At 50.0% G+C, this 19,788-nt stretch overlaps 1 protein-coding gene across 1 annotated transcript; it reads left to right on the forward strand.

Annotated features, from left to right (window-relative positions):
* Positions 1 to 152: 152 nt before the first annotated feature.
* Positions 153 to 9,220, forward strand: LOC135479767 (fibrillin-1-like). Its single transcript, XM_064759672.1, has 13 exons — positions 153 to 705; positions 817 to 1,233; positions 1,441 to 1,732; positions 2,177 to 2,733; positions 3,085 to 3,501; positions 3,805 to 4,077; positions 4,429 to 4,797; positions 5,245 to 5,526; positions 6,196 to 6,729; positions 7,033 to 7,527; positions 7,639 to 8,055; positions 8,503 to 8,782; positions 9,205 to 9,220. Exons 1-13 carry the CDS (start codon positions 153 to 155, stop codon positions 9,218 to 9,220), a joined length of 4,902 nt encoding a protein of 1,633 aa, XP_064615742.1.
* The last annotated feature ends 10,568 nt before the right edge of the window (positions 9,221 to 19,788 follow it).

Consider the following 19,788-nt stretch of genomic DNA (forward strand, 5'->3'; position numbering starts at 1 on the left):
TCGGTGCGATCACCCCAGAATCACCAGATTGTGAACTGGGGGACAGCAGCAGTGCGATCACCACAGAATCACCAGAGTGTGAACTAGGGTACTGCATCGATGCGATCACCACAGAATCACCAGAGTGTGAACTGGGGAATTGCATCAGTGCGATGACCACAGAATCACCAGAGTGTGAACTAGGGAACTACATCGGTGCGATCACCACAGAATTACCAGAGTGTGAACTGGGGAACTGCATCGGTGCGATCACCACAGAATCACCAGAGTGTGAACTAAAGTACTGCATCAGTGTGATCACCACAGAATCACTAGAGTGTGAACTGGGGTACTGCATCAGTGAGATCACCACAGAATCACCAGAGTGTGGTGTGATCACCACAGAATCACCAGAGTGTGAACTAGGGTACTGCATTGGTGCAATCACCACAGAATCACAAGAGTGTGAACTGGGGGACTGCATCAGTGAGACCACCACAGAATCACCAGAGTGTGAGATGGGGAATTGCATTGGTGCGATCACCACAGAATCACCAGAGTGTGAACTGGGAGACTGCATCGGCGCGATCACCACAGAATCACTAGAGTGTGAACTGGTGGACTGCATCGGTGCGATCACCACAGAATCACCAGAGTGTGAGCTGGGGAATTGCATTGGTGCGATCACCACAGAATCACCAGAGTGTGAACTGGTGGACTGCATCGGTGCGATCACCACAGAATCACCAGAGTGTGAACTGGGGAATTGCATCGGTGCGATCACCACAGAATCACCAGAGTGTGAACTGGGGGACTGCATCGGTGCAATCACCACAGAATCACCAGAGTGTGAGCTGGGGAATTGCATCGGTGCGATCACCACAGAATTACCAGAGTGTGAAGTAGGGAACTGCATCTATGCGATCACCACAGAATCACCAGAGTGCAAGCTGGGGAACTGCATCGGTGTGATCAGCACAGAATCACCAGAGTTTGAACTAGGATGCTGCATCAGTGCGATCACCACAGAATCACCAGAGTGTGAGCTGGGGAATTGCATCGGTGCGATCACCACAGAATCACCAGAGTGTGAACTGGGAGACTGCATCGGTGCGATCACCACAGAATCACTAGAGTGTGAACTGGTGGACTGCATCAGTGCGATCACCACAGAATCACCAGAGTGCGAGCTGGGGAATTGCATTGGTGCGATCACCACAGAATCACCAGAGTGTGAACTGGTGGACTGCATCGGTGCGATCACCACAGAATCACAAGAGTGTGAACTGGGGAATTGCAACGGTGCGATCACCACAGAATCACCAGATTGTGAACTGGGGGACTGCATCAGTGCGATCACCACAGAATCACCAGAGTGTGAACTAGGGAACTGCATCGATGCGATCACCACAGAATCACAAGAGTGTGAGCTAGGGAATTGCATCGGTGCGATCACCCCAGAATCACCAGATTGTGAACTGGGGGACAGCAGCAGTGCGATCACCACAGAATCACCAGAGTGTGAACTAGGGTACTGCATCGATGCGATCACCACAGAATCACCAGAGTGTGAACTGGGGAATTGCATCAGTGCGATCACCACAGAATCACCAGAGTGTGAACTAGGGTACTGCATCAGTGTGATCACCACAGAATCACTAGAGTGTGAACTGGGGTACTGCATCAGTGAGATCACCACAGAATCACCAGAGTGTGGTGTGATCACCACAGAATCACCAGAGTGTGAACTAGGGTACTGCATTGGTGAAATCACCACAGAATCACCAGAGTGTGAACTGGGGGACAGCATCGGTGCGATCACCACAGAATCACCAGAGTGTGAACTGGGGGACTGCATCAGTGAGACCACCACAGAATCACCAGAGTGTGAGCTGGGGAATTGCATCGGTGCGATCACCACAGAATCACCAGAGTGTGAACTGGTGGACTGCATCGGTGCGATCACCACAGAATCACCAGAGTGTGAACTGGTGGACTGCATCGGTGCGATCACCACAGAATCACCAGAGTGTGAACTGGGGAATTGCATCGGTGCGATCACCACAGAATCACCAGAGTGTGAACTGGGGGACTGCATCGGTGCAATCACCACAGAATCACCAGAGTGTGAGCTGGGGAATTGCATCGGTGCGATCACCACAGAATCACCAGAGCGTGAACTAGGGTACTGAATCAGTGCGATCACCCCAGAATCACCAGATTGTGAACTAGGGAACTGCATCAGTGCGATCACCACAGAATCACCAGAGTGTGAACTGGGGGACTGCATCGGTGCGATCACCACAGAATCACCAGAGCGTGAACTAGGGAATTGCTTCGGTGCGATCACCACAGAATCACCAGATTGTGAACTGGGGGACTGCATCAGTGAGATTACCACAGAATCACCAGATTGTGAACTGGGAGACAGCATCAGTGCGATCACCACAGAATCACTAGAGTGTGAACTGGGGTACTGCATCGGTGAGATCACCACAGAATCACCAGAGTGTGGTGTGGTCACCACAGAATCACCAGAGTGTGAACTAGGGTACTGCATTGGTGCAATCACCACAGAATCACTAGAGTGTGAACTAGGGTACTGCATCAGTGAGATCACCACAGAATCACCAGAGTGTGAACTGGGGGACTGCATCATTGAGACCACCACAGAATCACCAGAGTGTGAGCTGGGGAATTGCATTGGTGCGATCACCACAGAATCACCAGAGTGTGAACTGGGGGACTGCATCGGTGCGATCACCACAGAATCACCAGAGTGTGAACTGGGGAATTGCATCGGTGCGATCACCACAGAATCACCAGAGTGTGAACTGGGGAACTGCATCGGTGCGATCACCACAGAATCACCAGAGTGTGAACTGGGGAATTGCATCGGTGTGATCACCACAGAATCACCAGAGTGTGAACTGGGGGACTGCATCGGTGCGATCACCACAGAATCACCAGAGTGTGAGCTGGGGAATTGCATCGGTGCGATCACCACAGAATAACCAGAGTGAGAGCTGGGGAACTGCATCGGTGTGATCAGCACAGAATCACCAGAGTTTGAACTGGGATGCTGCATCAGTGCGATCACCACAGAATCACCAGAGTGTGAACTGGGGAACTGCATCGGTGCGATCACCACAGAATCACCAGAGCGTGAACTAGGGTACTGCATCAGTGCGATCACCACAGAATCACCAGATTGTGAACTAGGGAACTGCATCAGTGTGATCACCACAGAATCACCAGAGTGTGAACTGGGGGACTGCATCAGTGAGATCACCACAGAATCACCAGAGCGTGAACTAGGGAATTGCTTCGGTGTGATCACCACAGAATCACCAGATTGTGAACTGGGGGACTGCATGAGTGCAATCACCACAGAATCACCAGAGTGTGAACTAGGGAACTGCATCGACGCGATCACCACAGAATCAGAAGAGTGTGAGTTAGGGAATTGCATCGGTGCGATCACCACAGAATCACCAGATTGTGAACTGGAGGACAGCATCGGTGCGATCACCACAGAATCACCAGAGTGAGAACTAGGGAACTGCATCGATGCGATCACCACAGAATCACCATAGTGTGAACTGGGGAATTGCATCAGTGCAATCACCACAGAATCACCATAGTGTGAACTAGGAATCTGCATCGGTGCGATCACCACAGAATTACTAGAGTGTGAACTGGGGAACTGCATCGGTGCGATCACCACAGAATTACTAGAGTGTGAACTGGGGAACTGCATCGGTGCGATCACCACAGAATCACCAGAGTGTGAACTAGGGAACTGCATCGGTGCGATCACCACAGAATCACCAGAGTGTGAACTAGGGAACTGCATCAGTGTGATCACCACAGAATCACCAGTGCGTGAACTAGGGTACTGCATCAGTGCGATCACCACAGAATCACCAGATTGTGAACTAGGGAACTGCATCAGTGTGATCACCACAGAATCACCAGAGTGTGAACTGGGGGACTGCATCGACGCGATCACCACAGAATCAGAAGAGTGTGAGTTAGGGAATTGCATCGGTGCGATCACCACAGAATCACCAGATTGTGAACTGGAGGACAGCATCGGTGCGATCACCACAGAATCACCAGAATGTGAACTAGGGAACTGCATCGATGCGATCACCACAGAATCACCATAGTGTGAACTGGGGAATTGCATCAGTGCAATCACCACAGAATCACCATAGTGTGAACTAGGGATCTGCATCGGTGTGATCACCACAGAATTACTAGAGTGTGAACTGGGGAACTGCATCGGTGCGATCACCACAGAATCACCAGAGTGTGAACTAGGATGCTGCATCGGTGCGATCACCACAGAATCACCATAGTGTGAACTGGGGAACTGCATCGGTGCGATCACCACAGAATCACCAGAGTGTGAACTGGGGAATTGCATCGGTGCGATCACCACAGAATCACCAGATTGTGAACTAGGGAACTGCATCAGTGTGATCACCACAGAATCACCAGAGCGTGAACTAGGGTACTGCATCAGTGCGATCACCACAGAATCACCAGATTGTGAACTAGGGAACTGCATCAGTGTGATCACCACAGAATCACCAGAGTGTGAACTGGGGGACTGCATCAGTGCGATCACCACAGAATCACCAGAGCGTGAACTAGGGTATTGCTTCGGTGCGATCACCACAGAATCACCAGATTGTGAACTGGGGGACTGCATCAGTGCGATCACCACAGAATCACCAGAGTGCGAGCTGGGGAATTGCATTGGTGCGATCACCACAGAATCACCAGAGTGTGAACTGGTGGACTGCATCGGTGCGATCACCACAGAATCACAAGAGTGTGAACTGGGGAATTGCAACGGTGCGATCACCACAGAATCACCAGATTGTGAACTGGGGGACTGCATCAGTGCGATCACCACAGAATCACCAGAGTGTGAACTAGGGAACTGCATCGATGCGATCACCACAGAATCACAAGAGTGTGAGCTAGGGAATTGCATCGGTGCGATCACCCCAGAATCACCAGATTGTGAACTGGGGGACAGCAGCAGTGCGATCACCACAGAATCACCAGAGTGTGAACTAGGGTACTGCATCGATGCGATCACCACAGAATCACCAGAGTGTGAACTGGGGAATTGCATCAGTGCGATCACCACAGAATCACCAGAGTGTGAACTAGGGAACTACATCGGTGCGATCACCACAGAATTACCAGAGTGTGAACTGGGGAACTGCATCGGTGCGATCACCACAGAATCACCAGAGTGTGAACTAGGGAACTGCATCGGTGCGATCACCACAGAATCACCAGAGTGTGAACTAGGGTACTGCATCAGTGTGATCACCACAGAATCACTAGAGTGTGAACTGGGGTACTGCATCAGTGAGATCACCACAGAATCACCAGAGTGTGGTGTGATCACCACAGAATCACCAGAGTGTGAACTAGGGTACTGCATTGGTGCAATCACCACAGAATCACCAGAGTGTGAACTGGGGGACAGCATCGGTGCGATCACCACAGAATCACCAGAGTGTGAACTGGGGGACTGCATCAGTGAGACCACCACAGAATCACCAGAGTGTGAGCTGGGGAATTGCATCGGTGCGATCACCACAGAATCACCAGAGTGTAAACTGGGAGACTGCATCGGTGCGATCACCACAGAATCACCAGAGTGTGAACTGGGAGACTGCATCGGTGCGATCACCACAGAATCACTAGAGTGTGAACTGGTGGACTGCATCGGTGCGATTACCACAGAATCACCAGAGTGTGAACTGGTGGACTGCATCGGTGCGATCACCACAGAATCACCAGAGTGTGAACTGGGGAATTGCATCGGTGCGATCACCACAGAATCACAAGAGTGTGAACTGGGGGACTGCATCGGTGCAATCACCACAGAATCACCAGAGTGTGAGCTGGGGAATTGCATCGGTGCGATCACCACAGAATCACCAGACTGTGAACTAGGGAACTGCATCTATGCGATCACCACAGAATCACCAGAGTGCGAGCTGGGGAACTGCATCGGTGTGATTAGCACAGAATCACCAGAGTTTGAACTAGGATGCTGCATCAGTGCGATCACCACAGAATCACAAGAGTGTGAACTGGGGAACTGCATCGGTGCGATCACCACAGAATCACCAGAGCGTGAACTAAGGTACTGAATCAGTGCGATCACCACAGAATCACCAGATTGTGAACTAGGGAACTGCATCAGTGCGATCACCACAGAATCACCAGAGTGTGAACTGGGGGACTGCATCAGTGCGATCACCACAGAATCACCAGAGCGTGAACTAGGGAATTGCTTCGGTGCGATCACCACAGAATCACCAGATTGTGAACTGGGGGACTGCATCAGTGAGATTACCACAGAATCACCAGATTGTGAACTGGGAGACAGCATCAGTGCGATCACCACAGAATCACTAGAGTGTGAACTGGGGTACTGCATCAGTGAGATCACCACAGAATCACCAGAGTGTGGTGTGGTCACCACAGAATCACCAGAGTGTGAACTAGGGTACTGCATTGGTGCAATCACCACAGAATCACCAGATTGTGAACTGGGGGACTGCATCAGTGAGATTACCACAGAATCACCAGAGTGTGAACTGGGGGACTGCATCGGTGTGATCACCACAGAATCACCAGAGTGTGAACTGGGGAACTGCATCATTGAGACCACCACAGAATCACCAGATTGTGAACTGGGGGACTGCATCAGTGCGATCACCACAGAATCACCAGAGTGTGAACTAGGGAACTGCATCGATGCGATCACCACAGAATCACAAGAGTGTGAGCTAGGGAATTGCATCGGTGCGATCACCCCAGAATCACCAGATTGTGAACTGGGGGACAGCAGCAGTGCGATCACCACAGAATCACCAGAGTGTGAACTAGGGTACTGCATCGATGCGATCACCACAGAATCACCAGAGTGTGAACTGGGGAATTGCATCAGTGCGATCACCACAGAATCACCAGAGTGTGAACTAGGGAACTACATCGGTGCGATCACCACAGAATTACCAGAGTGTGAACTGGGGAACTGCATCGGTGCGATCACCACAGAATCACCAGAGTGTGAACTAAAGTACTGCATCAGTGTGATCACCACAGAATCACTAGAGTGTGAACTGGGGTACTGCATCAGTGAGATCACCACAGAATCACCAGAGTGTGGTGTGATCACCACAGAATCACCAGAGTGTGAACTAGGGTACTGCATTGGTGCAATCACCACAGAATCACAAGAGTGTGAACTGGGGGACTGCATCAGTGAGACCACCACAGAATCACCAGAGTGTGAGATGGGGAATTGCATTGGTGCGATCACCACAGAATCACCAGAGTGTGAACTGGGAGACTGCATCGGTGCGATCACCACAGAATCACTAGAGTGTGAACTGGTGGACTGCATCGGTGCGATCACCACAGAATCACCAGAGTGTGAGCTGGGGAATTGCATTGGTGCGATCACCACAGAATCACCAGAGTGTGAACTGGTGGACTGCATCGGTGCGATCACCACAGAATCACCAGAGTGTGAACTGGGGAATTGCATCGGTACGATCACCACAGAATCACCAGAGTGTGAACTGGGGGACTGCATCGGTGCAATCACCACAGAATCACCAGAGTGTGAGCTGGGGAATTGCATCGGTGCGATCACCACAGAATTACCAGAGTGTGAAGTAGGGAACTGCATCTATGCGATCACCACAGAATCACCAGAGTGGAAGCTGGGGAACTGCATCGGTGTGATCAGCACAGAATCACCAGAGTTTGAACTAGGATGCTGCATCAGTGCGATCACCACAGAATCACCAGAGTGTGAGCTGGGGAATTGCATCGGTGCGATCACCACAGAATCACCAGAGTGTGAACTGGGAGACTGCATCGGTGCGATCACCACAGAATCACTAGAGTGTGAACTGGTGGACTGCAGCAGTGCGATCACCACAGAATCACCAGAGTGCGAGCTGGGGAATTGCATTGGTGCGATCACCACAGAATCACCAGAGTGTGAAGTGGTGGACTGCATCGGTGCGATCACCACAGAATCACAAGAGTGTGAACTGGGGAATTGCAACGGTGCGATCACCACAGAATCACCAGATTGTGAACTGGGGGACTGCATCAGTGCGATCACCACAGAATCACCAGAGTGTGAACTAGGGAACTGCATCGATGCGATCACCACAGAATCACAAGAGTGTGAGCTAGGGAATTGCATCGGTGCGATCACCCCAGAATCACCAGATTGTGAACTGGGGGACAGCAGCAGTGCGATCACCACAGAATCACCAGAGTGTGAACTAGGGTACTGCATCGATGCGATCACCACAGAATCACCAGAGTGTGAACTGGGGAATTGCATCAGTGCGATCACCACAGAATCACCAGAGTGTGAACTAGGGAACTACATCGGTGCGATCACCACAGAATTACCAGAGTGTGAACTGGGGAACTGCATCGGTGCGATCACCACAGAATCACCAGAGTGTGAACTAGGGAACTGCATCGGTGCGATCACCACAGAATCACCAGAGTGTGAACTAGGGTACTGCATCAGTGTGATCACCACAGAATCACTAGAGTGTGAACTGGGGTACTGCATCAGTGAGATCACCACAGAATCACCAGAGTGTGGTGTGATCACCACAGAATCACCAGAGTGTGAACTAGGGTACTGCATTGGTGCAATCACCACAGAATCACCAGAGTGTGAACTGGGGGACAGCATCGGTGCGATCACCACAGAATCACCAGAGTGTGAACTGGGGGACTGCATCAGTGAGACCACCACAGAATCACCAGAGTGTGAGCTGGGGAATTGCATCGGTGCGATCACCACAGAATCACCAGAGTGTGAACTGGGAGACTGCATCGGTGCGATCACCACAGAATCACCAGAGTGTGAACTGGGAGACTGCATCGGTGCGATCACCACAGAATCACTAGAGTGTGAACTGGTGGACTGCATCGGTGCGATCACCACAGAATCACCAGAGTGTGAACTGGTGGACTGCATCGGTGCGATCACCACAGAATCACCAGAGTGTGAACTGGGGAATTGCATCGGTGCGATCACCACAGAATCACCAGAGTGTGAACTGGGGGACTGCATCGGTGCAATCACCACAGAATCACCAGAGTGTGAGCTGGGGAATTGCATCGGTGCGATCACCACAGAATCACCAGACTGTGAACTAGGGAACTGCATCTATGCGATCACCACAGAATCACCAGAGTGCGAGCTGGGGAACTGCATCGGTGTGATCAGCACAGAATCACCAGAGTGTGAACTAGGATGCTGCATCAGTGCGATCACCACAGAATCACAAGAGTGTGAACTGGGGAACTGCATCGGTGCGATCACCACAGAATCACCAGAGCGTGAACTAGGGTACTGAATCAGTGCGATCACCACAGAATCACCAGATTGTGAACTAGGGAACTGCATCAGTGCGATCACCACAGAATCACCAGAGTGTGAACTGGGGGACTGCATCGGTGCGATCACCACAGAATCACCAGAGCGTGAACTAGGGAATTGCTTCGGTGCGATCACCACAGAATCACCAGATTGTGAACTGGGGGACTGCATCAGTGAGATTACCACAGAATCACCAGATTGTGAACTGGGAGACAGCATCAGTGCGATCACCACAGAATCACTAGAGTGTGAACTGGGGTACTGCATCAGTGAGATCACCACAGAATCACCAGAGTGTGGTGTGGTCACCACAGAATCACCAGAGTGTGAACTAGGGTACTGCATTGGTGCAATCACCACAGAATCACTAGAGTGTGAACTAGGGTACTGCATCAGTGAGATCACCACAGAATCACCAGAGTGTGAACTGGGGGACTGCATCGGTGTGATCACCACAGAATCACCAGACTGTGAACTGGGGAACTGCATCATTGAGACCACCACAGAATCACCAGAGTGTGAGCTGGGGAATTGCATTGGTGCGATCACCACAGAATCACCAGAGTGTGAACTGGGGAATTGCATCGGTGCGATCACCACAGAATCACCAGAGTGTGAACTGGGGGACTGCATCGGTGCGATCACCACAGAATCACCAGAGTGTGAACTGGGGAATTGCATCGGTGTGATCACCACAGAATCACCAGAGTGTGAACTGGGGGACTGCATCGGTGCGATCACCACAGAATCACCAGAGTGTGAGCTGGGGAATTGCATCAGTGCGATCACCACAGAATCACCAGAGTGTGAACTAGGGAACTGCATCAGTGCGATCACCACAGAATAACCAGAGTGCGAGCTGGGGAACTGCATCGGTGTGATCAGCACAGAATCACCAGAGTTTGAACTGGGATGCTGCATCAGTGCGATCACCACAGAATCACCAGAGTGTGAACTGGGGAACTGCATCGGTGCGATCACCACAGAATCACCAGAGCGTGAACTAGGGTACTGCATCAGTGCGATCACCACAGAATCACCAGATTGTGAACTAGGGAACTGCATCAGTGTGATCACCACAGAATCACCAGAGTGTGAACTGGGGGACTGCATCAGTGAGATCACCACAGAATCACCAGAGCGTGAACTAGGGAATTGCTTCGGTGTGATCACCACAGAATCACCAGATTGTGAACTGGGGGACTGCATCAGTGCAATCACCACAGAATCACCAGAGTGTGAACTAGGGAACTGCATCGACGCGATCACCACAGAATCAGAAGAGTGTGAGTTAGGGAATTGCATCGGTGCGATCACCACAGAATCACCAGATTGTGAACTGGAGGACAGCATCGGTGCGATCACCACAGAATCACCAGAGTGAGAACTAGGGAACTGCATCGATGCGATCACCACAGAATCACCATAGTGTGAACTGGGGAATTGCATCAGTGCAATCACCACAGAATCACCATAGTGTGAACTAGAAATCTGCATCGGTGCGATCACCACAGAATTACTAGAGTGTGAACTGGGGAACTGCATCGGTGCGATCACCACAGAATTACTAGAGTGTGAACTGGGGAACTGCATCGGTGCGATCACCACAGAATCACCAGAGTGTGAACTAGGGAACTGCATCGGTGCGATCACCACAGAATCACCAGAGTGTGAACTAGGGAACTGCATCAGTGTGATCACCACAGAATCACCAGAGCGTGAACTAGGGTACTGCATCAGTGCGATCACCACAGAATCACCAGATTGTGAACTAGGGAACTGCATCAGTGTGATCACCACAGAATCACCAGAGTGTGAACTGGGGGACTGCATCGACGCGATCACCACAGAATCAGAAGAGTGTGAGTTAGGGAACTGCATCGGTGCGATCACCACAGAATCACCAGATTGTGAACTGGAGGACAGCATCGGTGCGATCACCACAGAATCACCAGAGTGTGAACTAGGGAACTGCATCGATGCGATCACCACAGAATCACCATAGTGTGAACTGGGGAATTGCATCAGTTCAATCACCACAGAATCACCATAGTGTGAACTAGGGATCTGCATCGGTGTGATCACCACAGAATTACTAGAGTGTGAACTGGGGAACTGCATCGGTGCGATCACCACAGAATCACCAGAGTGTGAACTAGGAAACTGCATCGGTGCGATCACCACAGAATCACCATAGTGTGAACTGGGGAACTGCATCGGTGCGATCACCACAGAATCACCAGAGTGTGAACTGGGGAATTGCATCGGTGCGATCACCACAGAATCACCAGATTGTGAACTAGGGAACTGCATCAGTGTGATCACCACAGAATCACCAGAGCATGAACTAGGGTACTGCATCAGTGCGATCACCACAGAATCACCAGATTGTGAACTAGGGAACTGCATCAGTGTGATCACCACAGAATCACCAGAGTGTGAACTGGGGGACTGCATCAGTGCGATCACCACAGAATCACCAGAGCGTGAACTAGGGAATTGCTTCGGTGCGATCACCACAGAATCACCAGATTGTGAACTGGGGGACTGCATCAGTGCGATCACCACAGAATCACCAGAGTGCGAGCTGGGGTTGCATTGGTGCGATCACCACAGAATCACCAGAGTGTGAACTGGTGGACTGCATCGGTGCGATCACCACAGAATCACAAGAGTGTGAACTGGGGAATTGCAACGGTGCGATCACCACAGAATCACCAGATTGTGAACTGGGGGACTGCATCAGTGCGATCACCACAGAATCACCAGAGTGTGAACTAGGGAACTGCATCGATGCGATCACCACAGAATCACAAGAGTGTGAGCTAGGGAATTGCATCGGTGCGATCACCCCAGAATCACCAGATTGTGAACTGGGGGACAGCAGCAGTGCGATCACCACAGAATCACCAGAGTGTGAACTAGGGTACTGCATCGATGCGATCACCACAGAATCACCAGAGTGTGAACTGGGGAATTGCATCAGTGCGATCACCAGAGAATCACCAGAGTGTGAACTAGGGAACTACATCGGTGCGATCACCACAGAATTACCAGAGTGTGAACTGGGGAACTGCATCGGTGCGATCACCACAGAATCACCAGAGTGTGAACTGGGGAATTGCATCAGTGCGATCACCACAGAATCACCAGAGTGTGAACTAGGGTACTGCATCAGTGTGATCACCACAGAATCACTAGAGTGTGAACTGGGGTACTGCATCAGTGAGATCACCACAGAATCACCAGAGTGTGGTGTGATCACCACAGAATCACCAGAGTGTGAACTAGGGTACTGCATTGCTGCAATCACCACAGAATCACCAGAGTGTGAACTGGGGGACAGCATCGGTGCGATCACCACAGAATCACCAGAGTGTGAACTGGGGGACTGCATCAGTGAGACCACCACAGAATCACCAGAGTGTGAGCTGGGGAATTGCATCGGTGCGATCACCACAGAATCACCAGAGTGTGAACTGGGAGACTGCATCGGTGCGATCACCACAGAATCACCAGAGTGTAAACTGGGAGACTGCATCGGTGCGATCACCACAGAATCACTAGAGTGTGAACTGGTGGACTGCATCGGTGCGATCACCACAGAATCACCAGAGTGTGAACTGGTGGACTGCATCGGTGCGATCACCACAGAATCACCAGAGTGTGAACTGGGGAATTGCATCGGTGCGATCACCACAGAATCACCAGAGTGTGAACTGGGGGACTGCATCGGTGCAATCACCACAGAATCTCCAGAGTGTGAGCTGGGGAATTGCATCGGTGCGATCACCACAGAATCACCAGACTGTGAACTAGGGAACTGCATCTATGCGATCACCACAGAATCACCAGAGTGCGAGCTGGGGAACTGCATCGGTGTGATTAGCACAGAATCACCAGAGTTTGAACTAGGATGCTGCATCAGTGCGATCACCACAGAATCACAAGAGTGTGAACTGGGGAACTGCATCGGTGCGATCACCACAGAATCACCAGAGCGTGAACTAAGGTACTGAATCAGTGCGATCACCACAGAATCACCAGATTGTGAACTAGGGAACTGCATCAGTGCGATCACCACAGAATCACCAGAGTGTGAACTGGGGGACTGCATCAGTGCGATCACCACAGAATCACCAGAGCGTGAACTAGGGAATTGCTTCGGTGCGATCACCACAGAATCACCAGATTGTGAACTGGGGGACTGCATCAGTGAGATTACCACAGAATCACCAGATTGTGAACTGGGAGACAGCATCAGTGCGATCACCACAGAATCACTAGAGTGTGAACTGGGGTACTGCATCAGTGAGATCACCACAGAATCACCAGAGTGTGGTGTGGTCACCACAGAATCACCAGAGTGTGAACTAGGGTACTGCATTGGTGCAATCACCACAGAATCACCAGATTGTGAACTGGGGGACTGCATCAGTGAGATTACCACAGAATCACCAGAGTGTGAACTGGGGGACTGCATCGGTGTGATCACCACAGAATCACCAAAGTGTGAACTGGGGAACTGCATCATTGAGACCACCACAGAATCACCAGAGTGTGAGCTGGGGAATTGCATTGGTGCGATCACCACAGAATCACCAGAGTGTGAACTGGGGGACTGCATCGGTGCGATCACCACAGAATCACCAGAGTGTGAGCTGGGGAATTGCATCGGTGCGATCACCACAGAATCACCAGAGTGTGAACTGGGGGACTGCATCGGTGCGATCACCACAGAATCACCAGAGTGTGAACTGGGGAATTGCATCGGTGTGATCACCACAGAATCACCAGAGTGTGAACTGGGGGACTGCATCGGTGCGATCACCACAGAATCACCAGAGTGTGAGCTGGGGAATTGCATCGGTGCGATCACCACAGAATCACCAGAGTGTGAACTAGGGAACTGCATCAGTGCGATCACCACAGAATAACCAGAGTGCGAGCTGGGGAACTGCATCGGTGTGATCAGCACAGAATCACCAGAGTTTGAACTGGGATGCTGCATCAGTGCGATCACCACAGAATCACCAGAGTGTGAACTGGGGAACTGCATTGGTGCGATCACCACAGAATCACCAGAGCGTGAACTAGGGTACTGCATCAGTGCGATCACCACAGAATCACCAGATTGTGAACTAGGGAACTGCATCAGTGTGATCACCACAGAATCACCAGAGTGTGAACTGGGGGACTGCATCAGTGAGATCACCACAGAATCACCAGAGCGTGAACTAGGAATTGCTTCGGTGTGATCACCACAGAATCACCAGATTGTGAACTGGGGGACTGCATCAGTGCAATCACCACAGAATCACCAGAGTGTGAACTAGGGAACTGCATCGACGCGATCACCACAGAATCAGAAGAGTGTGAGTTAGGGAATTGCATCGGTGCGATCACCACAGAATCACCAGATTGTGAACTGGAGGACAGCATCGGTGCGATCACCACAGAATCACCAGAGTGTGAACTAGGGAACTGCATCGATGCGATCACCACAGAATCACCATAGTGTGAACTGGGGAACTGCATCAGTGCAATCACCACAGAATCACCATAGTGTGAACTAGGGATCTGCATCGGTGCGATCACCACAGAATTACTAGAGTGTGAACTGGGGAACTGCATCGGTGCGATCACCACAGAATCACCAGATTGTGAACTAGGGAACTGCATCAGTGTGATCACCACAGAATCACCAGAGCGTGAACTAGGGTACTGCATCAGTGCGATCACCACAGAATCACCAGATTGTGAACTAGGGAACTGCATCAGTGTGATCACCACAGAATCACCAGAGTGTGAACTGGGGGACTGCATCAGTGCGATCAGCACAGAATCACCAGAGCGTGAACTAGGGAATTGCTTCGGTGCGATCACCACAGAATCTCCAGATTGTGAACTGGGGGACTGCATCAGTGCGATCACCACAGAATCACCAGAGTGTGAACTAGGGAACTGCATCGATGCGATCACCACAGAATCACCAGAGTGTGAACTAGGGAATTGCATCGGTGCGAACACCACAGAATCACCAGATTGTGAACTGGGGGACAGCATCGGTGCGATCACCACAGAATCACCAGAGTGTGAACTAGGGAACTGCATCGGTGCGATCACCACAGAATCACCAGAGTGTGAACTAGGGAACTGCATCGGTGCGATCACCACAGAATTACCAGAGTGTGAACTGGGGTGCTGCATCAGTGCGATCACCACAGGATCAATAGATTGTGAACTAGGGGACTGCATCGGTGTGATCACCACAGAATCACCAGATTGTGAATTGGGGGACTGCATCGGTGCGATCACCACAGAATCACCAGAGTGTGAACTGGGGAACTGCATCGGTTTGATCACCACAGAATCACCAGATTGTGAACTGGGTAACTGCATCGGTGCGATCACCACAGAATCACCAGATTGTGAACTGGGGGACTGCATCAGTGCAATCACCACAGAATCACCAGATTGTGAACTGGGAAACTGCATCTGTGCCATCACCACAGAATCAATAGATTGTGAACTGGGAAACTGCATCTGTGCCATCACCACAGAATCAATAGATTGTAAACTGGGGAACTGCATTGGTGCGATCACCACAGAATGAATAGATTGTGAACTGGGGGACTGCATTGGTGCGATCACCACAGAATCACCAGATTGTGAACTGGAGGACTGCATTGGTGCGATCACCACAGAATCACCGGATTGTGAACTAGGGAACTGCATCGATGCGATCACCACAGAATCACCAGAGTGTGAACTGGGGAATTGCATCAGTGCGATCACCACAGAATCACCAGAGTGTGAACTAGGGAACTACATCGGTGCGATCACCACAGAATTACCAGAGTGTGAACTGGGGTGCTGCATCAGTGCGTTCACCGCAGAATCAATAGATTGTGAACTGGGGGACTGCATTGGTGTGATCACCACAGAATCACCAGATTGTGACCTGGGGGACTGCATCGGTGCGATCACCACAGAATCACCAGATTGTGAACTGGGAAACTGCATCTGTGCCATCACCACAGAATCACCAGAGTGTGAACTGGGGAACTGCATCGGTGCGATCACCACAGAATCACCAGATTGTGAACTGGGGAACTGCATCGGTGCGATCACCACAGAATCACCAGATTGTGAACTGGGGGACTGCTTCGGTGCGATCACCACAGAATCACCAGATTGTGAACTGGGGGATTGCATCGGTGCGATCACCACAGAATCACCAGTGTGTGAACTGGGGGACTGCATCGGTGCGATCACCACAGAATCACCAGAGTGTGAACTGGGGAACTGCATCGGTGCGATCACCACAGAATCACCAGATTGTGAACTGGGGGACTGCATCGGTGCGATAACCACAGAATCACCAGATTGTGAACTGGGGAACTGCATCGGTGCGATCACCACAGAATCACCAGATTGTGAACTGGGGGACTGCTTCGGTGCGATCACCACAGAATCACCAGATTGTGAACTGGGGGACTGCATCGGTGCGATCACCACAGAATCACCAGAGTGTGAACTAGGGTACTGCATCGGTGCAATCACCACAGAATCACCAGAGTGTGAACTGGGGAACTGCATCAGTGCGATCACCACAGAATCACCAGATTGTGAACTGGGGGACTGCATCGGTGCGATCACCACAGAATCACCAGAGTGTGAACTAGGGAACTGCATCGGTGCGATCACCACAGAATCACCAGATTGTGAACTAGTGTACTGCATCGGTGCGATCACTGCATCTGTGCTATCACCACAGAATCACCAGTGTGTGAACTAGGGTACTGCATCGGTGCGATCACCACAGAATCACCAGATTGTGAACTGGGGGACTGCATCGGTGCGATCACCACAGAATCACCAGTGTGTGAACTAGGGTACTGCATCGGTGCGATCACTGCATCGGTGCGATCACCACAGAATCACCAGTGTGTGAACTAGGGTACTGCATCGGTGCGATCACCACAGAATCACCAGAGTGTGAACTGGGGGACTGCATCGGTGCGATCACCACAGAATCACCAGACTGTGAACTAGGGAATTGCTTCAGTGCGATCACCACAGAATCACCAGAGTGTGAACTAGGGAACTGTACTCACGCTAAGGCCTGCATTCTGAATATAGACCTGCTCCCTTATATTAACATATCACCACAGACAATTCTCTGTATTTACACATTTTATTCATTCCTGACTGGGCATCGGGGTGCTGACCAATGTTAACACCTTACAATGGGCCTCCGTGGGTGTGGCCATACACAGGTACATGTAGACGCTCTTAAATATTATGAAATATGGCACCAATGGCTGTTTGTGACTGTGTGCAAGGGCATAAATGGAGGAAAAGAGAAAACAACACTTCCACATGGCTGAAGCAAAACATCCAGGAACAGCTTAGCAACACCTAACAACAGTATTCCTATCTCAAACATAAAGGCATTATTGTATTTGTATTCTGCAAAAGTTCTTCCTTAGGATATAATTCTTAGTATATTCTTAATGTATCAAAGTTGAATAAACTCTGTAAAATTTAAATTAATTTAAATTATCAGGGCCAGGAACTTTGTATTACAGAGTATCAAGCAGTATGCATATATACATTACTTCATGTACTGGCATATATATATATATATATACATTACTATATTACTATATATATATATATCTGCCACGCTTTTTTATTCACCAGCACCTTATTAAAACCAAACTGGGTTGTGCATCTACTTAGGAAGCAGGAGACAAAACAACTTATAACCAAATCTTCAACGGGCAAAAACTAGTACACAGCATACTGACACACATAAATATTGATAACATACAGGTAAATGTACACATCAGATATTACAACTAAGACAAATTCCATACACGAATATGTATATCACAAGCTATGCGAAATCAATTCATACAGCAGATTTCTTGCAGACTTTAAACTATTTTTATTAATAACATAATCCCTAATTACTGGAACTCTCCAATTCGTCGTAAAACACTATTTGTTATTTATAAGCCCTTACAGGGACCTCTGAGGCTCAGTTGTTTAGCGTGCTAGCGCAGCGTAATGACCCAGGAGCCTCTCACCAATGTGGTCGCTTGAGTTCAAGTCCAGCTCATACCCGCTTCCTCTCTGGCTGTACATGGGAAGGTCTGCCAGCATCCTGCGGATGGTGAAGTGGGTTTCCCCCCCAGGCTCTGCCCGGATTCCTCCCACCATAATGCTGGCCTCCGTCGAATAAGTGAAAATATTCTCAAGTACGACGTAAAACACTAATCAAATAAATAAAATAAATGAGCCCTTACAGGCACCCAGCAACATATACAACAAAAAGAATTAAGGCATTTAAATATTTCTGGCAAGAATATCACAGTATGTCCCACAAAGTCTTTAGACAAAAAATGCACCATGCTTCTATATAGAGCAAACTGTTTCAATTTATTTATTTATTTGATTGGGTTGGGGTAAAACCGGGCAGAGCCCGGGAGAAACCCACGACCATCTGCAGGTTGTTGTCAAACCTTCGCACGTAGGGCCAGAGAGGAAGCAAATTGTTTCAAAGAAAGAGGTATCCATTATTTGGACTGCTTTAGTAGCATTATGATTAGTGCATCCACCTCGAAGTCCAGAGACCTGGGATCAGGCCCAGGTTGACTCCTACCACATCCACCTCGAAGTCCAGAGACCTGGGATCAGGCCCAGGTTGACTCCACTCCTACCACATCCACCTCGAAGTCCAGAGACCTGGGATCAGGCCCAGGTTGACTCCTACCACATCCACCTCGAAGTCCAGAGACCTGGGATCAGGCCCAGGTTGACTCCTACTGACAACTACAGATTTTACTTTTTGCTGCCTCGCTTGGCACTCAGCATTGAGAGGTTAGAGCAAGGAAACAGGCTTGGTGTCAGTATAATGTGACTGGGTGAGGTGTCATGTCTGGTGTCTTCAGCATGATTGGCAGCATGGGCTCGCCACAAGAAGACACAGTATATGTTCACTCGCCTAATGACTGCTCAATGTCATATGGCTGAAAAGCCGGTATGTAAGCATGCATACATACATACATAAACACTATCTCTAACATACATGTGTCCACTGTGTACAGGTACTTGATGTTTGACCATTAATATGTAGTATAGCATAAACGCTCTAACATTTGATGAAAAACAGCCAAAGTATTAACTTAAACCACATCTGTACACAAGCATCTGTGGCCTCATGCTAAAACATATGGTGGGCAACTTCTGCCAAAAGTGCAATTTTTACAACAAAATGACATGGTAAGAATTGTTCAATTATTAAATACTTGTACATGTACATGTATAAA

This window comes from Liolophura sinensis, chromosome 12, assembly GCF_032854445.1.
Source record: "Liolophura sinensis isolate JHLJ2023 chromosome 12, CUHK_Ljap_v2, whole genome shotgun sequence".
Lineage (NCBI taxonomy): Eukaryota > Metazoa > Mollusca > Polyplacophora > Chitonida > Chitonidae > Liolophura > Liolophura sinensis.